Source organism: Parus major, chromosome 15 (genome assembly GCF_001522545.3).
Source record: "Parus major isolate Abel chromosome 15, Parus_major1.1, whole genome shotgun sequence".
NCBI lineage: Eukaryota > Metazoa > Chordata > Aves > Passeriformes > Paridae > Parus > Parus major.
Genome location: NC_031784.1, coordinates 8,497,614 through 8,524,322, shown reverse-complemented (window position 1 = coordinate 8,524,322; position 26,709 = coordinate 8,497,614). Strand labels below are relative to the sequence as shown.

The 26,709-nt window shown below is 41.5% G+C and overlaps 1 protein-coding gene across 4 annotated transcripts in view; it reads right to left on the bottom strand.

The window, feature by feature from the left end:
- Positions 1 to 1,400: 1,400 nt before the first annotated feature.
- The window catches only part of DGCR2 (DiGeorge syndrome critical region gene 2), a 44,880-nt gene continuing 19,571 nt past the window's right edge, over positions 1,401 to 26,709 (bottom strand). For 2 of the 4 annotated variants that reach the window (XM_033518088.1, XM_033518089.1), the window contains exons 2-10: positions 26,207 to 26,329; positions 18,399 to 18,524; positions 17,040 to 17,259; positions 15,968 to 16,044; positions 13,876 to 14,052; positions 12,320 to 12,523; positions 7,805 to 7,957; positions 7,127 to 7,363; positions 1,401 to 6,336 (exon numbers count right to left, since the gene is read on the bottom strand). In XM_033518088.1, coding sequence (XP_033373979.1) covers positions 6,095 to 6,336; positions 7,127 to 7,363; positions 7,805 to 7,957; positions 12,320 to 12,523; positions 13,876 to 14,052; positions 15,968 to 16,044; positions 17,040 to 17,259; positions 18,399 to 18,524; positions 26,207 to 26,329 — 1,559 coding nt within the window. In that variant the 3' untranslated portion in view covers positions 1,401 to 6,094. Of the gene's footprint in view, positions 6,337 to 7,126; positions 7,495 to 7,804; positions 7,958 to 12,319; positions 12,524 to 13,875; positions 14,053 to 15,967; positions 16,045 to 17,039; positions 17,260 to 18,398; positions 18,525 to 26,206; positions 26,330 to 26,709 lie in introns of those variants that run through there. The other 2 variants (XM_015644193.3, XM_033518090.1) reach the window with 2 other exon arrangements.

The window sequence follows — 26,709 nt, the reverse complement described above, 5'->3', positions numbered from 1 at the left end:
ACCACGTGCACCGTCAGCAAGCCCTGTGCCAGCACACAGCAGAGGTGCCAACAGCTCCTGGAGGTAAATCCTGCACTGCCCGGGAGCCTGGCCAGGGACCCAGGCTGACAGGAACAGTGACAAGAGCAAGGCTTGAGCCTCCAGAGTGTGGTTCACATCACACAGGGATGGGTGCATGAAGAGAGGCGGGCATTCAGAGAGGCGAAGTTCACAGGCAGTAAATACCCTGATCTTTGATCCCCATAATAAGCCGGTGCAAGCCCAGAAGAAAGACGGGAGCGGGTCGGGGAGGGCAGCAGGAGAGGCACAAAGGAGGCACTGTGGCCGGCAGATGCGCTCCGGCCACTCGCCGCTGCACAGCCCCTCCATTCATCGCACGCTCCCACCGCCGCCGGGGACAGCGACATCTCCCCCCCCGCGGCCTGGCACGCCGGGGGCGCTGCCAGCGCTCGGCCCCGCCGCGGGTCTGACACGCTCCCCCCGGGCCCGAGCGCCCCGGACACGCCGTGCTGAGCACAGCTGCTCATCGCCCTCTCAGAAAAACGCATTTTAAGCTGCTAAGAGCTTACAGCGGGAGGCTGCCCAGCAGTGCCCTGCCACAGCACCCGAGGGTCAACAGCGACAGCTGCCCCTGGACAGTCCCGGGGCAGGGTGGGGAGGGGAGCTCCGAGGGCTGGGGCCGTGCTCCAGACAATCCATGCTGCTCCCTACAGGAACTGTCCTGTCCCCAGGAGAGGGGCAGGACACAAGGGCAAGTTGTATCTGCCCGAGATCTCCCAGCAGCAGCACAGCACCACGGAGTTCCAGACCAGACTGAGCCCCTCCAAGAGCTCGGGACATCTGGCAGCCGCTCCGGAGAGATGCGAGTCCCCCCGGGAGCAGCAGCCCTCGGCTGGAGCCGAGCTGGAGCTCTGCAGCTGTGCTGCTCAGCTCCACGGAGCGGCTGCGGTGCCCTCTGCAGGCGCAGGGATGGGGGAGCAGAGCCCTCCCTGGCCCCTCGGCGATGAACCTGGGGCGGCCCGCGGGCACGGCCCAGCCCCGCAGCACACACCGAGAGCCCGAAACGGGGAGCTGGGAGTCTGGACCAGCCTCTCCATTCTGTAGAAAGCCCTGCCCCTGCCATCAGCAGCTTCCCATGGCTTTGGGGAGGGCAGCAGGAATACGCTGCACTTCATTTTCTTGGGTATAAACCCAAGACTTTCCTGAAATTGCACTAATAAAGGCGAATCCCACTGGAACCTGTACACACAGGAACTCTGGCAGACTACCTGCTCAAAGTTAAATGCATCTATTGATCTTCTTGCAAGATCACAGCTCAGAAGCGTGATTTAACAAAACCCTCCTTCACAATGCTGGGGAACCACATCGACGCAGAAATCAGGAGACATTGGAGCACAACATTTCTCTTACAGAACACAATTTATTTGGCATTTAGATGAAATGTTTCTCACAGCATCTTGAAAAAGAAAAAAAAAAAAAAAGAGATTAGTGCCAACCCCAAAGAAGTTAAAACAAAAACCAGTGTCACAGGGACTCAATTATTATAGTATCAAATTTAAATTCTACATGGTATTTCACAGAATATCAAAATCTTTTATACACTGCCACAGTTAAGTCCAGTCACAAACCAACTACACAGGAGAAGCCTGCAAGTGCAGCGCTGGCTAAAATTATTTTCCAGAGGAAGGTAAAAAGCAGTGTCTCATTCTCTCACAGCCTCCCAGGCGCCCTCAGCCCAACACAGGGATGGTGCAGCACAGCCACCTCTGCTGCCATCAACCCTGACCCACTCAACACTCGAGGGGCACATACTAGAAAATTAAAGCTATGTGGTACCGTAGCAGGCAGGCAATGCTGACTCTTGTTAGGGGGAAGAGCATCTTCATCACTGAAAGCATCTATTCCAAGGAAACACCTATTTCACTTGGGACTGGGGAACATGAGAAACAAACATGAACTTTGATTCACCTCCTCTACACTCAACTACTCTAATTTTACAGTCCAGCTCCCAGCTTGCAAGGGAAATTTAAAAGAAATTTCTGCTTATTACATGTTCCTTAGCTAGGGAGAAAAAAGACGTTTCAGCAACTGAAAAAAGGAGACGCACATTATGGATTGTACGAGGCAACATTAAAACATCAGTGTTTTGCCACTGAGAAGTCACATCTGAAAGATAAAACCATCTTTAAGTACCAGGTTCAAATTTATTTAACATGAGATGGGAAAGAATGGTAATAATTACTGGTCATAAAAAACATTTTCTTCCCAAGTACTCAAACAGACCAGCACCCCACGACACATGTGGAGGCAGAGCAGCCACCGACTCAAAGATTCAGCTTTCAGAAAAAAAATGTCCAGCTACTTCATTTTTCATCTAGATCAGTGTCCTGCTGTGCACAGCTACAGGAAGAGTCTGAAGCTCAAACTAAACAGGACTGAACATGACAGAGACAAGCTCCTTGCACACGTGAATGATGGTGTTGATCCTGCACAACAGAACCCACCGCCCCTGTAACACTTCAAACTCACCCAGTACAGAGCCAGAGGCTGCTGTGAGACTGTGGATGGGCATCACTGACAAACCAGAGTGTCTGGGGCTGCTCTCAGGGAACAGCAGAGACCTCGATATGGCACCACAGTACAGGGAGGCTGAGGAGCAGCTTTGTCCGAGGCCACAGTGGGACAAGACCAGCCCGGCACGGAACCGAGCGCTGGGACTTTGCAATGACTGCGGTCAAGGGCATCCCAAGAAAAATACAGCCTGGGCTGCTGGAAACCATGTGGCAATGCCATCTCCCTGCTGGGGCTGCAGGGATGTTTAGAATGCACCAGTTGTTAAGAAAAACATCCAGAAATGTGAATGGCAGTGAGGAAAAAAATCAATGCAGAAAGTAACTCCAAAGATCTCATCAATCTAATGGCAATCAAACCAGAGAGGTTTTCCTTGGGCAAGCACCAACCCTCTGTCACCGGCACTCAGGACAAACTGCCCACCAGTCACCTGGCCAAGGGCAAGGAAGGTTTGCTGAGGACTCCACCGTTGTCAAGAAAACCTAACTCTTCCCCAGTTGGTCCAGCAGTCTGAGTAGCTGGGACATTTTCTGCTACAAAGGCTCTTACTTCAAGAGAAAGTACTCAATGTGAAAAAGCTACATTAAAAAGGGGGGGGGGGGAAATGACAATTTTATTGCCAAATTAAAAGCTCACCAAGAGGTAAATGAGCTGTACTTAGTGAGCTGCTCCATTCAAGGCAGAATTTCCCTTGTTTACAGTTAAGATGAAGAAGGATAGGGGAAAACAGAGAAAATAGCAGCCTCCTGCCAATATACAAGTGGGAAAGGCTCAGAAGCAATGGGGAAAATATCACACTGAGGCTTCTATAAAGAAGCCTCCATTTGGAATAGCTACAACCAGGAGCCACAATGAAGTTGCCAGTTGTAACAGAGCTTATTTGCAAATAAAATTCACCACAGAACCAAAAGTAAAATACAAAAATATTGAACAGATTCCCGCAGTATTAGGAGAAGTGTGAGGTAAGGTATCTGTTCACCTCAGCCACAAAATACAGCTTCAGAGACTGAACCAAGCCCAAAAGGCTTTTTGTTATTGCGTTAAGATACTACAAAGAACAAATATTCCATCTGGCTTCAAAAGAAATTGGAAACTTTCTATTTTGCGCTGCTAACAAAGTATTTTTCAGGAACAGATTGTAGTAGCATAGACTTTGCATCCTATTTAAGTGTACACTATCACAGCCTGTGCTACAAGAGTGTAGCCAGCTCGAGAGAAGTATTAACCCTAGAGTCTAATTTCTATCTCAGTGCTTAGCTTCACCTAGCTGGATGCAGCACAAAGGTTACTGCCTACAGTATGTATAGAGATATATATATGTGTGTGTATATATATATCACCACCCAGAAACACACACACGCACACACGCATTCGTACCTATAAAACTAAAGAAAAATCAGTACATACAATGTATAAAACGTATGAATGTGCTCAAAAACGCACAAAACCCGCTTTATTTTCATACTTCAGAAATGCTCAATAATTTGTATGCATGGTTCTGACTACTGCTATCCATCCACTTCATTAGACCAGGACTTGGAACTCGGAGGAGGAGTCGGTCAGAGATGCCACAGGATGGAGAACTGCTCCTCTCGTTTCATACCACTGCTGCTGGAGCCAGGCACAGCAGAGAGCAGGATGGGGTGGTGGAATGGCTCCAGGAGAGGCTTCCTACCAGTGCTTCCTCCCACTCGTGTGCCAGCAGCGCTCCCCAGAACTGTGATTCACGCTCTCCGATGGAGTCAGGGCTGTTTGCAAGTGTCTGCATGTCGAGACACCAGATACGACCTCAATAACAAAACTCACAGTTTCCTGTGCAAAATGAGTTGAATTGTCAAGACCAATCCCCAAGTACAGTATAACCCTATAGGCAAGACAGGGAATAGAAAGTAGCAGCATATTCCATGGGGAAAGAGTCAGCTGCACTGGGAAAGCACAACAGTGGGTTAGGATTTGTCATACAAGTATGATTTCTCATCGTTACTAGAAAAATAGATCACATACACACCCCCATGCAGTGTTTTCTTCCTGTCCCTCTAGGCTTGTACCCTTCATAAGGTAACAGGAGACCACTCACAAGAGGCATTCTTTACAAATTCCTTAAAATTCATCTCATCTGCTGACTGTTACAGTAAGTCAAGGAGAAGCAGAGGCAATGGGAGGATGGGAGAAAAGGGTAAATTATTTGTACACTGAAACTTAAATTTAAAATTGCCTGTAAAGATTATTTTGTACTCATTATCAAAACCAACAGTGTTTGACTTTGGGTTTCATGAGGGATTGAATGAATCTTTGCCATCTGTAAATTAACTTAGCTTAAAGAGTTCAATACGAGGGGGAAATTTAAGATGACATATCAGACTGCAGCAAACTGCTTTATTGATTTAATACACTAACCTCATTATAACCCCTTGTGGGACCTGGATAAATGGTTTGGGGGGCACGGGGGAAATCTCTAGAACAGGGTTGGCTATTTATGGGACTGAGATAAGGAACAGGTGTCCAATTAGAATCAAACATCACCTACAGTACATGTTGATCACCATTTTTAAGTGGTATTTGTAGAACTGTAAGGAAGTGAAATGAAGGGGAGGGAACACACATGCTAAATATAGCATGCAATAAGTAAAGCAAGAACAGTGGTCTTTTATCCAGGCCAGTTTTGTGCAACCATTCACTGTAAAGAAGTTGAACTAGAAAGAAAATACTTCAATCTTCCTTATGGGATTGGAACAAACAGGGGCTTCATACAGTGAACTCAGGCTGCAACAAAGCTCCTCATCTCTTCACTAAAGTACTTCCTAACATATGTGAGGGTTCTACCAAAGGGACATCACACAGACCCAGTTTTCTTCATGGGCCAGAAGTTTATCCAACAATATGAGGTTTTGCAGTTACCGACAACAAATAACTAATTACAAATCCTGATTTTCTCAGTACCCACTTGCCACACATTTGTGTACACATTCCAGTTCCTCTGGTGCTCTGATCAAGGCAGATCAAAACCCCAAGTGTTTTACACAGTGTAACTCTTGATGGACGTGTCCCACTCCATAAAACAGGCCCCCAAGCCCCCCTCCCCTGCAGCTCCATCTTCTCTGCTTGAACAAGGATTGCCCCACCCTTCTTTTCCGTTGTCTGTTTCCTGGGTCCAGTGGTATCCAGCCAAATCCAAGCAGCTTTTTTTCTGGTGTAGATTTTGATTCCTCTCAGGTCAAGGAAAAAAAAAACCAACCCAAACTACCCATACTTCTCACCTCCTCAGAAGTCAAAGGAATTCTCTGCTCTCCTTTCCATAGCCAATGGAAAAAAAGAGCAGTTGTACAATCCATATTTACAGGACAAATTGATTAGTGAATGAATAACGACAGCCAAAAAACGAGAGGCACGATCCTAATCTAGAACATAAAAGCAGTGTTTGAAAAACAAAGTGGAGATTCCTTCTGAAGTTCAAGCCACGGATTAGTGTTTGTCTGTGCAAACAGCTGCTAGAACTCTGAGCGGTGCTGGGCGTTTCACTCCTCTATACAATGGTGTTGAGGGAACAGTGACTGTGATGGCTGCCTGTCAAAGTTTCTGCTGGGGTGTTTTCATTTATGGGTGTGTCAGGAGGGACAAGAAAGGTGCTGCTGTCAGCAGAGTCTTCCAGCTCCACTGGAGAGGGACCAACTGAGGGAGGAAGCGATCCCTCTGTAAGCTGTGGGGATACATCACAGTTTCCTAGTGATGGAGGACTGCTTTGCACAGCCTGAGAAAGAACTCCATCTGCAAAGGATGAAAAAACAAGCAGAATCAGAACGTAAAGTTTATCATTTCACGTTCCCAAACAGGTTTATCATCTGTATTTCTGGAAGCTCTGAGTTTTTCCTGGTTTTGTGCTAATGCACAACAAGATGAGACTGCAAAAGAGGAAAATTGTGTAACAAAAATAAAACTTTGACATATAAATAAGATGCTTGCACTAATCAGGCTCACTTATCTTGTGAAACATGCTGCCATAAAATCCCAAATTGGAATGATTTCTACAGTATGTGAATATCACAGCTGCAAAACTGAAGAGCACTGGGTGAATCATTAGAAAGTGGTATTTTTGGTCAATTTTTGGGGGATGTGGGTGGGGGAAGAAGAGAGGAGAGAAGAGGCTGGATACATTTTATCCAAAATCTCTTGTACTTGACATTTGTTCTACTTCTTAATACCAAACTCAATCAACCTATCTTCAAAAGGCCAAAAATGGTATCAGCATGGTAGGAAAAAGGTAACCAGCTAATCCATCCAAGGTAAGACTCAAAAATAGGTAAGGTTTAAGAGGTAAACTGCTTACAGATTGGATTCCACTGCTAAATTAGGTGATTCAAAGAGCCTTTAAGAAAAACAAAGCTTAATGATACATTTTAACAAAAGACTTTTCCATCACAGAAATTGAAGATTTTTTTTGCTAAAATGTCTTTTCCCATCACAATTGTTAAAACACATGATTATAGCTTTAAAAAATATATCTATCCTGTAGCCAAAATGAAAAAGTGAAAGAAAAGAGAAATTATTGCCTGCATACCTGGAGTGGAACAGAGGATGCTGTCTGGATTGACAGAAGCCTCGTAAGGAGGAGGTGGGTCATCAGGATGTTGAATATCTGGGTACTTGTAAGCAGTATAGGGTGGAGGGGGATCGTGAAAATGAAATGCTCCACCTTCCCCATCGTCTGAAAGATGCAGTGGAGTAAGGCCAGTTCCAAAACCATCGGGACCATAATCAAATCCAGGCATCCTGCGGCCCAAGTTGAAATGGTGCACTATTTCAAGAGAAGGGCAAGGAGTAAGTGACTTTATCTCGTGCTGTCTTCTTCAGTTTAAGTCAGATCTCAGCACTGTTTTCCACTTTTCACACCTCAGGAACTCATGTCTCCTGGAGACCTAGAAAAGTCTACATAACCCATCCAAGTCAACTTGCTGCAATAACACAATACCCAGGCCCACCTGCTCCCAGTCTATTTGTCCTGCATCACATCTAAATTTGACTCTAACCTCTTCAAAATACAGACTACTGTTCCCACAGAAGATATCTCAGATTAGGACGACATACAAACACAAATATTTTTCCATTATCCACTACAAAAGTTCAAGTTTGAAGAGCCCACCAAGACACAGGCACAGTCAAGCAAGACAGTGACATTTCTCCCTTTTACATGCACCAATGTGTCAATAATAAGCACAAGGTGAGAGCTGATACTCACAATTTGCTCCAATCAAAGACTCTATGCGCTCTCTCCGCCTCTGGCGCAGCCGATGGACCATGAAGAGCAGCAGAGAGAGGATGAGGAAGGAGGAGATGCAGCTCACGATCAGCCGCATTCCACCGGCCATTGAGTCAAACAGGCTGTTGCCATCTGTTACATACAACATATAAAAACAGCCTGTTATTTTTGTTCAAGATTCACTTTTCTTGATGTTCTTCTGTCAGTAAAGGAGAGATAAACGTAGAGTGGAGATTCATTAGCCTGGTTTAACACTTCTCCAGGTTTCAAATTTATAAGAAAATCATGAATCATCAGGTGATTTATCTTTTTACTGCAAGAAGATCTAAAAGTTTCTAAGAATATCTTCCTCAGGCAAAGAGGAAAAACGTTGAAGGCTTCAGGCCTCCAAAAACTGGAAAAAAGAAAGATTTTGCACATCCACTTGTTTCCCTTGTATGGCTGATGATAATATACTAAAGAGGAAAAGGCTTGAGAACTGGCATATCTATACCCTACATAGCTTCTGAATAGCCTTACACTTCCATTTCCACTACAAAAATCTCTGAACATAGTCACATCTGGGTGACAATGACAATCTAAATTCCACATGACACCAGTACATTGGTTAGCACCACTAAGTGATAGGAACATGGTAATTATCACTCAGGAACTGAAGAGATTAAGGTGAATGGGAAACCTTTTCCTAGAGTCATACCAAAAGCAAGTGGCAGAACAAGAAGCAGACCCGGGAGCTCAGAACTTGGAGAGCTCTATCCCATTGCTAACCAGATCCACACTGGGAAGGCTGCTGTGAACAAACTACCACTGTACTCCTTGTGCACCAGGCACAAGAGACATTCATTTTTCACAATTCAACCAATCACACTTGGTTATGCTTAAGCAACACAAGCACACACAGGTACTCTACACAAAGAAAAATGACCTAAAGATGATTTACTGTGTTCTTTGCACCCATTTCCCATTAAAGAGTTCTGAATGGGAAACACACCCAGGTTAGGGGTGGGTAAGAAACAGATGGGGTGGCCTCAGAACGTGGCCACCTGCTGCTGCAGGACACAAGCATTAGCAGGGATAGCCCCTTTTCCCAGTCACTGCAGGGCCACTTCCCAGAGGAACCAGCCAGATCCTGGCCACCTCTTTCCTACACCCAACTCCAGTTGCGAGAGCTCCCTCCATACTTTCCCTTCCACTAACAGCAACTGAAGCTTTATCAAAGTTTCCTTATAAAAGAAGGCTAAAAGCCTCGCAAAAAATTAAGTATTAGTTGCTACACATGCTAGTAACAGAAGAATCCACCTAATTTACATTGTTCCAGTACATGGCTAACAGGCTGGCATTCATTATGTAACGCCTTCTTGGCAACAAGGAATTCATTTAATAGTGCACTACGCATAAAGCTCGAACATTACACCCTCTCAGATCCGGCTGTGCGGCACAAAAGCCTGGGTGCTGTCAAACCTTTTAGCAACTATCGCTGACAGAGCTTCAAGTGCTGCAGTCACACACCTCCCAACCAGCACAGCCTCCTGAACACCACAGACCTGCCCCTGCTCTCCTCCATCTTATGGCAATGCTGACTCCATGATCAGTGCAGAACAGTCAAGGCTGTCAGTAACAATGAAGTGCTTTCAGTAAAATATCCATGTAGGTGCAGAGGGCCAGAGAAGCTGACTTTAGTTGTGGGATGGATTCTGATGGTGCATCCCCCCCTCTGCAGGCTGCCCTATGGTCTGAGAAATGCTCATTAGACTTCAGCCTTGATGAGCTGCACTTGGACTAAACCCTCCTGAGCTTAGCAGAAACACTGTCTGTTCCCAGGAACTAACAGGTGTCTAATGAACACCTTTCTTTTAATAAACAGCCCTGGAAACTATTTTTTCTTGCCTGAATAACAATCTACTTGGACTGGTATATTTGTTATTGCACCTTCAAAGAAAGTTACTGACTCCAAATGTAGCCAGGATGGAAAATTACTACAACTAGAGCCCATTCTCTTGTGACCCTATAAACAGCAGTCCAGAGTGAGATCCTTTTGATCTCTCAGTTCCCAGATAAGGGGATACACTCACATGTATGTCTCAAACACCAACAACAGGTGGCTGTGGAGCCAACCAAGGACTGTTAGTAATAACAGAGGAGAATTGTTGTTAATAACCAAGGACTATTGGTATTAACATGCCATGAGAAAGAACAAGATTTATCTGGAGAAAGGGGGTCAGGTGGAGATAGGGCAGCACTTTTCTGTGAGGAAAAACCACATCACAGCACAGTGCAGGTGCAAGAATGAGAGGCAGGAAGCGGGCATGGACTCTAGGGAGGGATTGAGACCAGCAAAGACACCTGAAGCCCACATAAATACAAAACAAATTATTTCAGAAAACTTGTTTTTACCCTCAGTATAGTAGTGCCCTGTAACTGCACCAGTTCAGTCACTAGAAAAGCTTTGGCACATTAGCTCTTTCCAAGTATTCTATTTCTTCTACTATTTTTTCACAGTTGTAGGTCTGTCTAAACAAGAGCCACAACAGAAAAATTATTTTCTACCACAACACAGAGCAGCAATATACAGACTACCTTGGTTTCAAAATATTCCTCTGCTATTTATCTTTGGCTAAGTGAGGAGAAGCATCTTTGAAACTACTATAGCTGTGACTGCTCAGCTTACTCCTACCACTGAAAAATCCCCCTACTAACAAGTCCTTGAGTAATATTTGTTACCACTTGTAATCATTGCTCACCCACTCACTCTGCAAGAGCTGATTACCTGCCAAACCCAACAGCAGGATTTATTTCCCCCAGGTCTCTCCTTGGGTGATTAATTTACTTACTGTTGATTAGTAAACTGTTTTCTTTCCTTTGCAACAGAACTTAGGGAAGATACATGAAAGAATTGGATGGAAATAAATACATGCTGATTAAAGAAAGTAATTAATTAATTTTTGTCATCTGGAATAGTCATTTATAACCACCCAGAAGGAAAACTGAAATGTTTAATTTAAAATTTTCAGTGTTTATCACTAGCTAAAGTAACTGCATGATGAAAGAAGTTGGATGACTGCTTGATAATTCCTCTCTAAAAAATTAAGTTACTGAAAAATCCACCAGAACACTTCAAGCAAGAGTATAATGAAACAGTCTCATTTAGCATCAATACAGGAAAAGAGCTTAAGGATGAGAAAGGATGTGGTAAAATACACTCTTCAAATCAGTATTCATGAAATAGTTAAGATCCACAGCAATAAGCAAGGATTAAAGAACACGACATGAGGTTATCCCAGGTCATCTTATCCTGTCTGCTGGATGATGCTTTGCTGACACTGTTCCTGAAGATAAAAAAAGTGAAGCCTAAGTCTTAACTCAGCTGATAAGAGTGGGAGGAAGACTCCTGCTTTTCCCCACTCTTTCACTGACAGACCTGCCACACTTGCTGCAAACATCTGTTAAGCTTAACCATCAGAACAAACATGACACAAGGAGAGAGCCAGTGGCCTTTAATGATTAATTTCTCTAGTTCGGAAAAGTAAGACTGCAAATTTGGAACACAATAAGCACCCCTTTATTTGTAACAGATTGAAATAGAAGCATCTGATAGGAAGAGCTGACCTTCTCTGTTTTCTAGAGGAGTTCAGAACAACAGCTTCTTAATGCACTCAGATAAGATTAGGTTCTTTTCAAATATCAAAAAACCCAGTATCACAAAATGGTTAAAGGGAACATCCTGAGATCACCTAGTCCAACCCCTGTTCAAGCAGCATCAGCTAGAGCAGGTTGTGCAGGATAGAGTCCAATAAGACACTAAATATCTGCACAGAAGGTGATTCCACAGTCAATCTGCTCCAGCATCTGACCACCCTCACAATAAACTCCAAGTAAGCTACATTTCCTTTCTGTACAGAAAAATACCTCCCCAAAATCTGCACCCCAAAACAGTGACTGACAAACAGTTCAAAGTCAACTTCATTGACTTTATTGATCTGAAACAAAAACTTGCACTGATATGCCAAATCAAATAACCAAGATTGTAGGTCCTGATTATTACTGAAACTCTATATAATTTTAAAACTCTGCTTCCCACATGATCCCTGCATGAAAACTTCCACACACATAAATATGCTCATCACCAGAAAAAGATGCTTAATTAATGCTCAAGAGAAAAGTGCTTTGTTTTCATGACAACTAAACATGACAAAGGAAATGTACCAGATGCTCTACTAAAAACCCACACTATTATCTCTCTCCAAATTGAAAATAACCTACTGCTTCTCCTTTCTAAGTAGCATCAGGGATAACTCATTTTTACTAGCCACAGCCTGAAGTGTTTCCTTTCTCATGATTTGAGACCTTTCCCCATGGGGTGGTTGTACCCAGCAATGTAGAGGCACTTGTGCTGTACCCAAAGATATATAAAATATATAAAAGCTATACCCAAAGATACCCAAGTTGAGCACTCAACTACTTTTTACTGACAAAACTGTAACAATAGAGTCTTACCTGGGTCTAAGCAGGTAAATTTGCAGCACTCCTTGGGGTCCTTTCGATAATGCTGACAGCCCTGGGGCCGCTCACACAGAGCAGCCACACACATCTCAGGTTCACCGTTGTGACACGTGCAGCTCAAACAGGGATCATTCCCTTTGGGAGTGAAATAGTAGCCTTCATCAACAATGTTGTCTTTGATATCAACACAAGTCTGGCCTAGGAAAGAAAAGCACATCAGTAACCACGGAATCCAGATTAATTTGTTGCATTAAGTGATTTGTAAACATAAGCAGACCACCAGTTAAAATCCAGGCCTTCACATTAAAGAACTTGGAAAAGAGATCTCCGGGGAGTGGGAAAGATAATGCATGGTCTCCAGGGACACAGAGATGATTTTCAGCTCACTGACAAGGTGAGTTTTAGGTATTTAATGGAACTGACACACTTCCAAGCATCCTCTCCAAGACAGAGGAAGACAAATGGTCTGAGAAGCTTAACCTTCACTGCCAAAGCCTGCTGCAGCTCCCTTCCTCTTTCCTGGTATTAGGAGAAGCTGGATCTTTTCTAGACCAAATCTGAAGGCCTTTGAATGGGCCAGGACTTAAAAAGAAAGCCAGGCAATAGTACTTCCACTGTCCTGGAAGCATCCTGATCCCTGCCTAGCAAGGGAAGCTTAGCTGCATTTTGCCCACTGACCTAAAGGCAGGTGCCAAAACCAGAGAGAGAAAACAGTGCTGGGACCTGGCAGAGGGAACAACTACTCAGGGAGGATGGCCTGTCCCCTCCACCCTATGCACAGGTCAGCTGGCACAGTCCACAGGGAAGGGAAGACTGGAAGAGAGCTGAGGAGGTCTCCAGCTCAACCTCTGACCAAAGCAGGGTCAGCCATGACATCCCAATGGGCTGCTCAGGGTTTATCTAACCTGGTCATAAAAACCTTTGAGGACAGAGGCTACACAACTTCCCTGGCACTCAGTTGCACCCTTTATGACCCTCAAGTTAAACACCTTTTCTCCTTGCAATGAAGCACCATCTAGATCAGGTAACGTTTAAGATTACCTGATAATACTGCAAATACCTCTGTTGGTATCAAGGGGTTTTGGAGTACAAGAATGCAAGATACAGAACAAAAGCCTTTTTTTCCCACCTTTAAGTCAGTGACCTCCACTTATCTTCACCTTCTAGTTCTAAAAGTTGACTGGAAAGAATTTAGTAGAATTTGCTATACTCTATATAAACCAGAAATAAGTGTTTCCTCATTTTAATGTAAAATTAATAACTTCAGAGCAATGTTTACTAATAAGGTATTTTAAAAACAAACCAACCAACAAAAAACTTTTTTGCCCAAATTTATTTTGGGGCTGATACTGCTGCCTAATGATTTTTCTGTAAAACTCTGTACTGTGTGACAGCCACACATTATGATGCTCTTCTTCATTAAAAACAAGCAGAAATATAACTCCACCCTTTTTTTATCTAATTAACTGGGCAAAAATTAGAAAGGGTAATGAAAAAATTTCCAGCTACTTATTATATGCATATTTAAACACACAACACAGTTAACTTACTCCTTTTGCAGAGGAATGAAGATTTCTCATAGCAGTTTTCAGCATACCAGCTGTGTAAACCATGGTGCCGGAGGGTAGGAAAATGGAAACACTGGAGCTGAGCACAAAGAACGTTTTCCTTTTCAGACATAGCCGTACCAAAGATAGGGTCAGGGGGTAAAAACACTTCTGAAGAGCCTGGAATGAGATACATTGGCATAAGCAGCCTATGGGTATGCAAAGCTCTAGAGAGGCTCTGTAACATCACTCATTCCATGCACACCAACTCCAATACAAAGAGTCCTCCAGCTTCAGCTCCCATTAGCTGCTCTGGGGAAAGGCAAAGAGCTGGGAGGGAAGGGGTGACTCACACAGAAAAGAGGCTGCTGTTTTCAAAGTACTGGGTAATTCTGTCACTCTGAACCAGGAGAAGTGGTATTCCAACATCACCAGTGCTGCTTCACACAGCCCCAGGGGGTTTGCCTGACAATAGTTATACACCTCCTCAAACCACGCTCAGCTTGGTCACAGTTGCTACCAGTGGAGCAAGAACCCACACAGCAATCTTGTGCCTGGCACTCCATGCATCCTCCAAAGTGCTTCCAAAGATGTGCATCCACCTGTGCAGCCCCCACAGAGCCCTTCCATACTTGGGGGGATGCACCAAGGAATCCACAGTCTGGTCCTTTCAACTCATGAAACAGCATCCTGATCATCTCCAAACAGTACAAAAGGTACTGAGGGCATTTTCTGGAGGGCTTATGTTCCACATGTCACAACAATAAATTAAAATTTTCAAGCTATAGAACCCTAAATCACTTTTCAAACAGGTATTAGGAATTCAGTCTGCCTCAATACAAGCCTGAAAAGAAATTTTCACAAACTACTGAATGTAACTATGTACTTTATTTCATAGAGGCATCTCTTTATTGAATATAAAGCTTGAAAACAGAAGATTATTTAGTACTGAGAAGGTTTAAATTTATATAATGCATCAAATTAAATAAAACTAGTGAGAAAGTTACAATGATTTTTCTGTAATTTATGCCTCCCTGTTGCGATCACTCTGTCAGCAGATGGCAGTGCAGTCAGCTTTCCAAAAAGCAAAGAAAGGTCCTTTTAAGGAGAATCTTTGTATTCATGTGTCAAAGGAAGTATTTTTCAAGACCAAACTGTTTGAAAATTCTGATCATAATTATGTGTCTGTAACTAAAGGAAAGTTCTCCTTATAGATTTTCCATGGATACTGCAAACTATGCATGAGAAAAAAAACTATTCAGATTAATTTTCAAATGCTACACTGGAACTCACAGTGCAGATGCTTAAAAAAACACCTCTGTTACAAACTTTCCATTACCTAAACCAGTGCAGGAATTAGACAGGCAACTGTACACATAAGAGTTCATATGATGACTTTAACTAAACTCTCAACTGAATTAGCTAAAAATAAAATGTGTAGAAGCATAACTTTGTATTTTCAGCAGAGGGAGCTGCTTGTTTTGCAATTGAAAGGGTTTAGCCAATGATGCCCATCAAATTAATCTTCAGTTTTTCATATAAAATGAGATATATTTCTGGGATTATGCAAATTCTGACATTACTTTAGTAAATTATCTGAAATACTTTAAAAAGAAAAAAAACTGTGTAAATTCTGCAAAATTCAAATGTGCTGTTTTAGTATATAGAATTCTACCAATTTCTAAAAAGTTAAAACTTCCAAACATGCTTCACTGGTCTGCAAATACTAGAACCAGGAATCAGCAGTTCATCTAAACACCACAAAGAAGGAGAAATTACAGAGTAGTTTCCCATCTCTCAACTTAATCAAGGGGAAAGCCCAAATAAACTGACACATGTTCTTTCCATGCCAGTGTGAAAACCCATAAAACTTCTTAAACTTTAAAATAAGATGTGTGTTTAGTATTAAACTCTTCCACTTCTGCCCTATAAAGAGAAGCAGTTCACCTACACTATTTCAATACTATCAGTGAAAGAATTCATGTTGTTCTTGCAAACCATATTCATGCTTTAATATATTGTTCTTGCAAATCATATTCATGCTTTAATACAGTTTCCATGGGCACTGAACTAAGCAGTAATTTGAGAGACTCACCTTTATAAGCTACTTCCCAGTGACCTTCCAGAGAGTGATTTCGATTGGTGATCACATACTGATATCCCACCCAGAACCTGCAAAACAAAAAATTCAATTACATTCTAAAGCTACAGGCCAAAACCACAGTAACAAATTAAATTACACAGAACCTTCTAATGTCTTCATATGTAAAAGCTAACTTTCAAAACATTCTGATGACTTTTTTCCTTATCTTTCTGGCCCATACATTGGCCATGTAGAGAGACTACAGTTGAGGAACAGAGGAAAATACTTGATAAAATATTTGGTGATTTTCTAGGTTTACAAATTATAACTGACTGTGTCTTTTATTTCTACTCATAAGCAGCACCTTATTCTGTTGTCATGGCAGCACATCAGTATCTCAAACCCAAAAATCACACAAGCAGCATCCAGAAGTCAAGTATCTCTGAACACAAACAACTTAGGTCAGACTGTTCTGCATCAAACCATTGAACTCTCCAGAGACAGAAATACACCATTAGTGCTGGTGACCTGTCATGGCAGCCCCTGAGTGACAAAAATCCTACACGTAGAAAAAGAAGGAATTGTTTGTTGTGAACTAACAGAATGAAATGTCTAAAGCCACCCAAACATGGTAGGTGCAACTCAAAATGCCTTTTTACTTTATTCCTATCTCAAAGTTGCTCTTTTAGAGCAACTGTTAGAGCTACAGGAACTTAATGGAAATCAAAATCTTGTTGAAAAGTTTAAATAATTATTTCTATACAAGGTAGTGCAGCAGTAATCATTGTTAAATCCACCTTCCCTGACACAGTTCAAGAATACCTGTATATTGCTAAAATAAGCTGAAGGTAAGAAGACTGCTGATAAAGAGACTCTGCTGAATTGAATTATCTGCTAATATTAATTAAAACATAAACTGGAGATGGTGCATTGCCAATCAGCCAACCAGCACATTCATACTGGGTTATTCACCTGATGTCAATTCTGCCATTAGATTTTCTACACAAACTGAACCACCAGTATTTGTACCACACAGAAACCATTCTCTGTAATGTGAGATCTTTGTCCTTTTCTTCCTACTCACCTACGCTGGTCCTTCCTTACAAATGTTTTTTCTTCCAAGTCCCACTCCTGTGCCAGGATGAACCTCAGCTCCTGGTCTGCAGTGAAGGTGGCGAGGGATCCGTTCACCCGCTGACATGTCTGCACAGCGTCCCAGTAGTTCTCCCCATTTAAATACACCTTGTAACAGCTGGCTGTGCCCTCATAGTGGTGCCATCCTGTTGGGCACTTTCCTAGGAAACATGAAGAATAGAAGGGAAACCATTCCCCCCAAATTAGGATCTTTAAGATTGCATCTTAATCAATAATCACTGGGATGTGTACACACAACAGTGTGTACACTTCACCTCTGGAGGAGAAGGTGCACATATTACAGATCCCTAAAGATTTACTTTACTACAGTTTCTGATAAATGTTGATTTTTTTTTACGTGTTTTTAAAAAGATGAAGCTCCTACTAAAGTTCCACCACATTGTCACAGCCTTTATAATTTTAAATTAAGACTGACCATCTACTGCTGAAGACATTTCCCAGCACATCTGTATAAAACAAATTTGATCAATCCAAGCAAAAACAAGCAGTACAAAAACCCCAGAGGTAGCCAATTTAATGACTGTGTCTTTCTATTAGGTAATTAGCAATACATACAACTTGTTGTGAAGTTTTCAAGCTACTCTAACAGTCTCAACACATTATTCCCATAATCCTGCTCCCAGAGTCAATCACTGAAGATGACAGAAGCTCTGGGGAAATTCTTGATTGCTTTGGAAAAAGCATCACTGTAAAGCAGATCTTTAGGAAGTAAGAAGGTGATGGTGTGAACTGCTGTTTCTGCTTTCTCTCAACTCAGCTGAGGGAACTTGAAATAAAAGCCTCGAGGCATTTCTGGATGAAACAGGCCCATGAGCTTTTGACCGACATTCCTGGAGGTGATGGGTTCTTAACAGAGAGAATCAGAGGACAGGAGGATGACATTTAAAATAGATGTGAAATATGATTTTAGCACCTGCATCTGCACTATTAATTTTGCATTACCTAAGAAACTTAAAATTCAGAAACTGTTTTCTGTTCATTGCAATTCACAGTTCTGATCTCAAGCCTCTTTATTCTGTTTTCTGTAACTGCAATGAGTTGTAACAGAAAACTGCAACTCTGTTTTCACAAAAAGAGGATTAAAAGGGACATAGCATTCTTTGCATGTCCTGGTCTACTACATAAACCATGCAGGACAGATATAAAAGAAATGCACAAACACCTGAAATAGCACCACATGTCAAAGTTTGGTCAAAAAGCTATGCAAGAGCTTTTTCATTTAAAAATAGCCTAAATTTCTAAATAAATAAGCAGAAAGATGGCCCAGATTTTCCAGTCTGCAACTTACTGCTAAAGCGGACAGGCTGTGCCACGTTGACGGTGTGGAAGCGGGTGGTCTCTCCTCCTCTCCCCCGATTGTGCCTGGAGTCCACATTCTCCTTCCCATGGTAAGTTCGCTGGTCCCCTGTCAAGCCTGGGGACCAGGAGGAATAGTTAGTAGTGGTGAAAGATGCAAGCAAAGGCAGATTTCATTTTATTAAACTTTCTCTGGGCTTTAATTCAAGACATATGTGATACATGACTCGGGTAAGCAAAGGTGGCAGGTTCCTGCAATAACAGCTTGGCCATTTTACTCAGCAGGTAACTGAAATAGCTTCAACTGAAAAGAACCAACAAGCCATTACATGAGTCGTGCAGGGTAAACTAAGTATTTTGGGAGATTCTCACCAGCCTGCAATTGTACACAGGACCTGCTGCTCATCATTTCAACTGCTGCAGCAAATGCATCATCCCCATTGTATCTGCTCCTGTTTACAGAACTACCCACTCTCCAGCTGCTTTGTTCCTCAGCTGTGTTCAAGGACATAAGACAACTCCTCCAATACATTTTCCAACACATGCTCTGAGATGTAGGATGTAATTAAAACCAGGAAAGGAGACACAGCTTCAGCCAGAAGAACAAGGCTTTTTTATTCACTCTCAAGCTTCTAAAGGAAAAGTTAGTTGATGACTTCTGAAATAAACCCCCACACCCCCTCATCTCAGTGTCAGGGTTAACAGGTGTACATGACATCTGGATTCAGTAAGTTAGGACAGTGTAAGGTGTTATTCAAGAAAAGGGACTGGAGGGCTCCATGTGCCTACCAGGAGTAAATAAGGAACACCCAGTTCAGGTGAAGGCAATGCAGGGTGGGCCACAGCCAGCAAAACTGGCAGGTTCCTAAGCAGGAAGGCTGGCACAGTAGTGGGGAGAAACCATAGGGAAGAATGGAGATGGGCACCAAGAAATATTATTGTGGAAACAAAGGATTAGCCTTGAAAAGAGAAAAACTAAAAACCCAAGAGTGTAAGTGTTGTAAGTACCTACTTGCAAGTTACTTACTACTACTAGATGTTATAGAAGGTAATAGGGTTTAACCAGCACAGAACTATGTAGATATTCATTTATATATAAAAAATTTGCTTATTTTCCTTTAAAGCTGATTAGGTCCATTTAGCCTTCCTAAACCAAACAAAGTCATGATCCCAAATAAAAGAAGCTACACAGTCTTCCCCAACAGTCTTGTTTAACTACATCTGTTTGAAATATATACAAAACCATGTCAATAGAACCGTCTCTTTTCGGACTATCTTTGGAAAGCAAGAGGTCCACGGCAATTTCATGGTAATTTAACAGTTGCAGGATGTTCAGTGCATTACCTGGGGAAAGACCTCCACAAGACCCAACATCAAACAGTGCACTCCTTGGAACAAATGTAGGCACTGATGAACAAAAAAAAAAATCCCGAGCTGGAGCTCAGGAACAGCAGAGTCGCTTTGCATTCATCTGGCTCTAGCATACTGAGTTTGCCCTGGGTTAATGGGATAAGCAAGGACTATTTAATTATCACGTTATCCTAGGAATTACATGTCTACAGAGATCACCCATTAAGGAATGGCTGTGCATAATACACTCGCATGGCCTTACAGGAATAAAGCAGCTATCTAAGAATATGCTATCTATCACAGGCAAGAAGTCAGTGCCAAGAAATTCAGACAGTGTTCATTTCAAAGGAAACAAAATGGTAAAATAATTTGACAGTGAAGATTACTGATTTTTTATTACTTTAAAGGCTAATCTATTTTTAGTTTTAGAATCTGTTTTTAATCCTAATGGTTCAGTAGCACTATTTACACTGTGGTTTTCAGAGCGATACTGAGACACTAAAAAAATCAAATCTTCAATTATAGCAAGACTTTAAAAATAACACTAACTAATGTGGAATGCTTTATCAAATTCTACTGAGCTCAGCATGGGGAGCTCTATTTTCCCATGGCATTAAGTGGTAGCAGCTAAACCTAAAGAACCAGTCAGAACCAAACACATGAAGAATCAATTCCCTTTCAGAAGTGAGAGCAGATGCAGCACCATATGGCTGACCCTCCACAGCTAAACAGAACGCCCACGAGGACTTAACAATTTATCTCCCACAGGAATAAAACAAAAGTTCACAGGTTTTAACATGCAAGGTTAAGGAAGGGTTACACAGGTTAACATTGTAAATTAACAGAATTTATGTCAGATGCTTTGAAAAATAGCTACACAGATCCCACACAAAGAGAGTTCCATCAGTCCGCACCCAGGAAGCAGAACTCGTTCCTTCCTCAGCATCAGCTCTTGCCAGCAGATTTGCTGCTGAAACCAGGACTGAAGTGGCACAAAGCAGCCACCACAAGTCACTTCTTCAAGTCCGGTGCTGTCAGCTGCTTAATAAACTGGGAGCTCTTCAAATATTAAATTGCTTCTATTTGACCTGAATATCTGTCTCCCAAGAAAAGCATCGATGACAACTTTTTCCAGGGCAATAAAGAGACACTAACAAGCCTCTAAGTCACTTGACTGCCATGAAAAGCTGTTGCAGATTCTGGTGGCAAAGGTGTAATTGGACTGGTTTTCTATTTAACTTTTACAATACTCTGCGGAAGAATTTTCCATGTACTTTGCTGTCCCTACTTCCTTTTTACAAATAATTTTATCTTTAAAAATAGAGTGCCATGGACTCATCTTTAGATAACAACTCAGAAGATCAGAACCTAACCATGTTTGAGTGTTTCACAAAGAAAAGGCCATCATTTCCTTACATGTGTGCTTACATGCACACTTCATATACTGAAAGCAATGCCATTTCAGAAAATCAGTTATATTCCAAGATCTTTATTCTTCTAAATACTACAACCACAGGCAATAACAGCAACAGTGGTATTTTCACTAGCCAAGAAAGATATAGATCTGTTTCTTTGACTTTATATAATTACTCCAGAAATGTCATTTGCTGGCTAGTTGGTACAGAAAATGAACTCATGGGGCACTATTTTTTTTCACCCTTCGAGTATTAGTGTGGTGAACACAAGCATCCTCCAATCTGTTTCCCAATGGATCAGGTCACGATTAGTATTCACCCAGCTCCTTCCAATTTAGAGTTGCTATCTAATTCAGTCCAGCACAATTATAGTCTAACTATAGGGCTATACATCAAGAGAAAGTTGTCCAACAGTGGTGATTCTGTGGCTATTTTCAGTTATTTAAAACTTGAAGCAACCAATTCAGAATGGAAGTTTGCCATGCTGATGGCTCCTTCTACCTTTTGGAAAACTTGTGTCACACATGTCAAGTCACTCAAGCAAAATCCTTCACAAGGATGGATGTACTGTGTCAAATGATGCCAAAATTAAACTGCTTGTGAAGCAACCAGATCTTGCCATATCTTATTAGTACCAAGATTTGAGTTGCTCCTGTTTAAACACACATATTCTCAACATTTACATAAAAGCTGCCTTGTCTCCTAAGCTTCAAATTTTCTGTCCAGCATATTCCCTACTGAAAGCTTAGAAAGCTTCTAACTCCATCTGGTAATTTGAGAGGTGAGAGAACTTCAAGATTAAGTCCAGTTTTGTCCCTCAGTATTTGGAAATAGAGTTCAGAAGCTCCTAGAGAGGAATGACTCTTCTCAGATCAAGCAGCTCCATGCTGTGTGTTATCAACTGTATTGTGCTAGGATATCAATGCCAAGCAAGAACAGCATCCTGCTGTGCTGAGTGCTATTCAAGGTAATGGAATGGCAGAAAACAGCTTATAATTTAAACATCATGAGGGAAGGTAAAAAAAATAGGAGTTCAGGAAGGGCTCAGGAAAGGTGTGGAAATGCTTAGAGGTTTTTATCATTAATACCTAGCTTTTAAAGAGGAGATGTACTAAGAAGTGCACAAATGTCAAGAGTCACTTCAACCATACAAAATATCCTTGGTGAAACAAAACACAAAGCTGTTTTTGATCACAGGTTGCTGCAGCTGCTGCTTCATCAGAAGGGAAAGATGTAAAACTGATATGGATAGGATTTATGAAGGGCACTCAAATTTAAGACATCCATTTTCATTCATAGTCAACAGAAAAAAAGAAAAAAAATGAAGCCTGCAGTTTGGGAGGAAAACACAGCCAGAGCTATACTAAACCCTGCTCTGCTCAGCCTCCTGACAATGAGTTAGACCAGAAGGCCTGCAAAGAAGGTAGGATATCTGCAGAAGCTGATCTGATATTCTGGTAGAAGCAAAGCTGGAAATCCAATAAGCAGTAAAAGGTAAACTGCAGATCCCTTCCCTCTTAAAGGTTTAAATGCAGAACTTTGATAAAGGTGAAAAAATGCTTTGTACTTCGCTTGTGTAGAAACATGAGAGAAAGTGATTAGTAATAATAAATTCCCATTTGTAAAAGTCCTTGTTTAAGATACTGCCTGTTTCTACCAGTTCATAGAATACATCACTTTGGTGTATTCTAAATATTGACCACTTTGGTCTATTCTATGTACTCTAAATCCTATTTTTCAGATCAATTACTGTTGACATGGAAGAGTCCATAAATTTCTTTAAGCTCCACTGCTTAAGTCACATGCACATGCTACATAACAAACCCTCCCAGAACTTTCAGTATTGCTCACAAAAGCAAGCAGCCACTGCTTTTAGTCTATCAGAGAGATGAATTGAGGGTAATCACTGCTGCAGATTCCACTGACACATGGTGCATAGTGGGAAGGGCAGGGGAACAGTACTTTACACATGACAAATTTGGGACTGAAAGGAATTCCATGTTTTAAAGGAAAAAGGTCATTGTGACAAGAGACAGTAAGAATAAAAACAGCTGTAATGACAATCTTCAGAGAAATAAAGCAAAAAATAAGCATCTCACACACTTATTCAGATTGTCAATGAATGAAATGTCTTACTTAATTGTGTTCTGAAAAAAAATGCCAGAAGAAATTCAAACAAAAAGCCTTACAATTTGGAATGTTTCTTGTACTTCAGCCAATACATGATTACCAAACTAATTTATTAATTATGGATACTCTTCTTTTAATAGGACTTTTGTTATTAACACAAATGAAGTTAAGCCTAAAAAAGGTGAACCAACAGTGGCAAACAACTTACAATGGCTTTGTAATAAACCTTTTGAAACACCAACATGACTAAGTAGTCACTGAAACACACTTAACAGCACCACAAAACCCTAACTCACTGCACTGATCTCTTCCGAGTTGCTCATTTGGAGTGTGCCATTAGTGGCTCAAAGGCTGAGGATTAACAAGCTTCCCAACTAGATTCAGGGCCCTTTCTTGCAAGTTTTCTTTTCATGCTTCAGAGAGTTTTCATGCCTTTTAATTTAAAGATACTGTAATTCTCCAAGTTTCACAAGTCCAGGTGGCTTCACTAACTAGCTCTTTTAGTGTTCAGCCTTGCCTTTATTGAAGGGAAGAACTTTTAATTAAAGTATTTACATTTAGCTGAATCATCACACAACTGCTCATCTAATCCAAAGGTATATTCTAAATTTAAAGCTGCATCATTTCTTGTTAATTCAGTGGCCAAAGAAGAAAGTTGCCACTCCTGAGTATGACTCTGTTACTATTATTAGCAGCATTAGCTCCACAATCAGTGTCCCAAGACAGTCTCTCCTGTGACTCGTCACGTATGTATTGCTTTCCTCAACACAAGCACACTGTGCTCATCCAAACGGATTCTGCCCTCAGGTTTACTTTCATTGATGCTACTCCTCTTTATGCTCCAGCACAGCATTCCCATGCACACCAACCTCTCCTTATTCTTGACAGCTCTGAATAACACCTACCCTTCAACACCCATTGCAGGTCACGATGCAATCCCACCAAGTTTTTTATTACAAGTAGAATAGTTTTTACATTCTACACCAGTAGTTCTTGTTCCTCTGGTTTGCTGGCTGCACTCCTCACATTACTGTGCAAATATCTCAGTTCTTTCACAAACACCACACCTCCTCTCTGGCTGTTTTACTGAGCACAGCCTTTTCACCAATTACTTATCTAATTACTCCTCTCATCAAGTGGAATAATTTCCTTCTCTCTGCTGTCCAGCACTTTTCCCTTTGGTATTTACATATGTTATTCTTCTCTTCCTGCACACAGACATGGTGGTGAATCAAGTCTCTCCCACATTTCCTTTCTTTAACCTTCAAGTTCATCATGTCAGGCTAGACAGTGCAGTGAGACCTGCACCCCAAACACAACACCAGAACCTATGTATTGAGAAATGTTACTCCCATATAATCCTTCTCCTATCCATATACCAAACATTCTTTGGAACTCCAGTCCTTAGTCAACACCATCCTGGTGCACATTCCAGGCAACAACTTAAGTTGCTGACTAATACATCAGGAACAGAAGATAAAAATAGTTTTCTACTAATGTGGAAGCTCAATTGTTCCCACAAGCTTCAGTGCTTTTTGAGTAAATCTGAGTAAGGACACAACTCTGTCTTCCCCCAGACACTGAATTCCATTATACCCCAGAATTTTATTAAGTCCATAGCTTTTTTCACATTTGGCCAAAGTTAGCTAAAAAGGAAGAATAACAGCACAGATATAAAAGCAATTTACTCTAGGACATCCACATTGTAAAGAATATCCTTAAACAGACTATCAATGGCACAGCTTAATTTTCAATGTCAGAAAAAACTACTGACTGTTTTTCCCCTTTGCTGCACATTCACACACACAAACTAACAAAATTTTTTCTTAAAAGAGCACTGACATTCTTTTAATTATTTTTCCATAGTACTCACTGGGGAGAAGGCTAGCTCTAGCAGTTTCAAAGCTTGTGTGTTAGATTTATTTCTCTAATTCCTTTATATAATATGAATATCTAAAAGTTTGTTGCAATAAAACATCAATGTTATTATTTTGTAGCACCTCTAAAATAGCTAGGGACTCAGAATGATGACAGACTGAATGCTGTTAAGGCAATGACACAGAGTTCACGTGATTCTCTGCCAAGAAAATTAAGTAGTTCACTGGCGAAGAACTTCTTAAAACAGTTTTTAATGTAATTTAGTCATTCTGTAAAGATAGTTTTGAATTGTGTCACAGTTGAATTCATGGTTTCAGATACCTGTCTCATTGCTCTCAACAGAAAAAAAAATTACAGGCCACTTCACTCTTAAGATACACTGAAAGACATGTACTAGCCTGAACAATTGAAAATGTTCAAAATTGTGATTGTACAATATTTCTTTGCTTGTTTTTAAGCACAGTTCAGTATCCAGTAGCTTTAGCAGAGATCCCCTGCTGGTGACAGGCTTCTCAAAGCACACGGTCATAGGACCTTATGAAGTGCAAATACACCAGCTTGTCTGGCAGAACAAAGTTCTCTACTTAAGCACAAGAAGCATAATCAGAACAGGGAGCAATGAAACAAACTCTCTACCCAAGTCCAGCAATGTCACCCAGCACTGTCTGACTGATACACAACCTAATCAGTAATTCCAAATTTAACCACAGGCTTATGTGTCATTTCAGTTTAACTGCAACATTGTTTCCTTGGCAGAAGTCTCTTTTTAGACCACAAACTCTCCTCATCTTCAGGATACCTGCTCTGACTGTAAGAATGGAAGGATAATTCAGACAAGCAAAAAAACTGTTTGTGGCATTAGTTGCTAAAAATGAAGAGAAGCCAACTTAGTATTTGTTAATAATGGGGACAGTTCCACCAATCAATCACAAATTTCAAATAAAAATAACCAAACAAGCTGGAAGAGTCAAAGTACTGCTGCAAAGTAATCTGGCACAGGGCTGAGCACTCTCTTAGATTTGCTTACCCGGACAGTCAACTTCATCGCTCTCGTCCTCGCAGGTGGGCCATCCATCACACTGCCAGTTTGAAGGGATGCACTGAATGGTTCCACTCCGACAAGCAAACTGCCCTGGGGTGCAGCGGAGCTCTGGGAAAAGAAGAAAAACAATCATGCTTTGTTTGAAATGGTATTTATTCTTGTAAATTTATACACAATATATTAATCATCTGTCGTGCAATGGATCACTGAAGCTTAATGGACAAAATCTCTGATTAACTCAGCCTGTTAAAAACTCCTTCAGATCACTTCATGTCCTAAACTGCATGTTTGTGGTTTTAACAGACAGGAAGGTATGGAAAATAATTCTCTCAAGACATCCAAGGTAAAAACCTTCCTGATAAAGATAGCCTGTGAGCAGCTATTACCACAGCATTACCCATTTACTTCTTGTGGGGCACTGAGGAGTGCTTGTTCAATTTTCTCCGAGCTTAAATTCAACAAAAATATGTTTTGATAGTTAAGTGCTA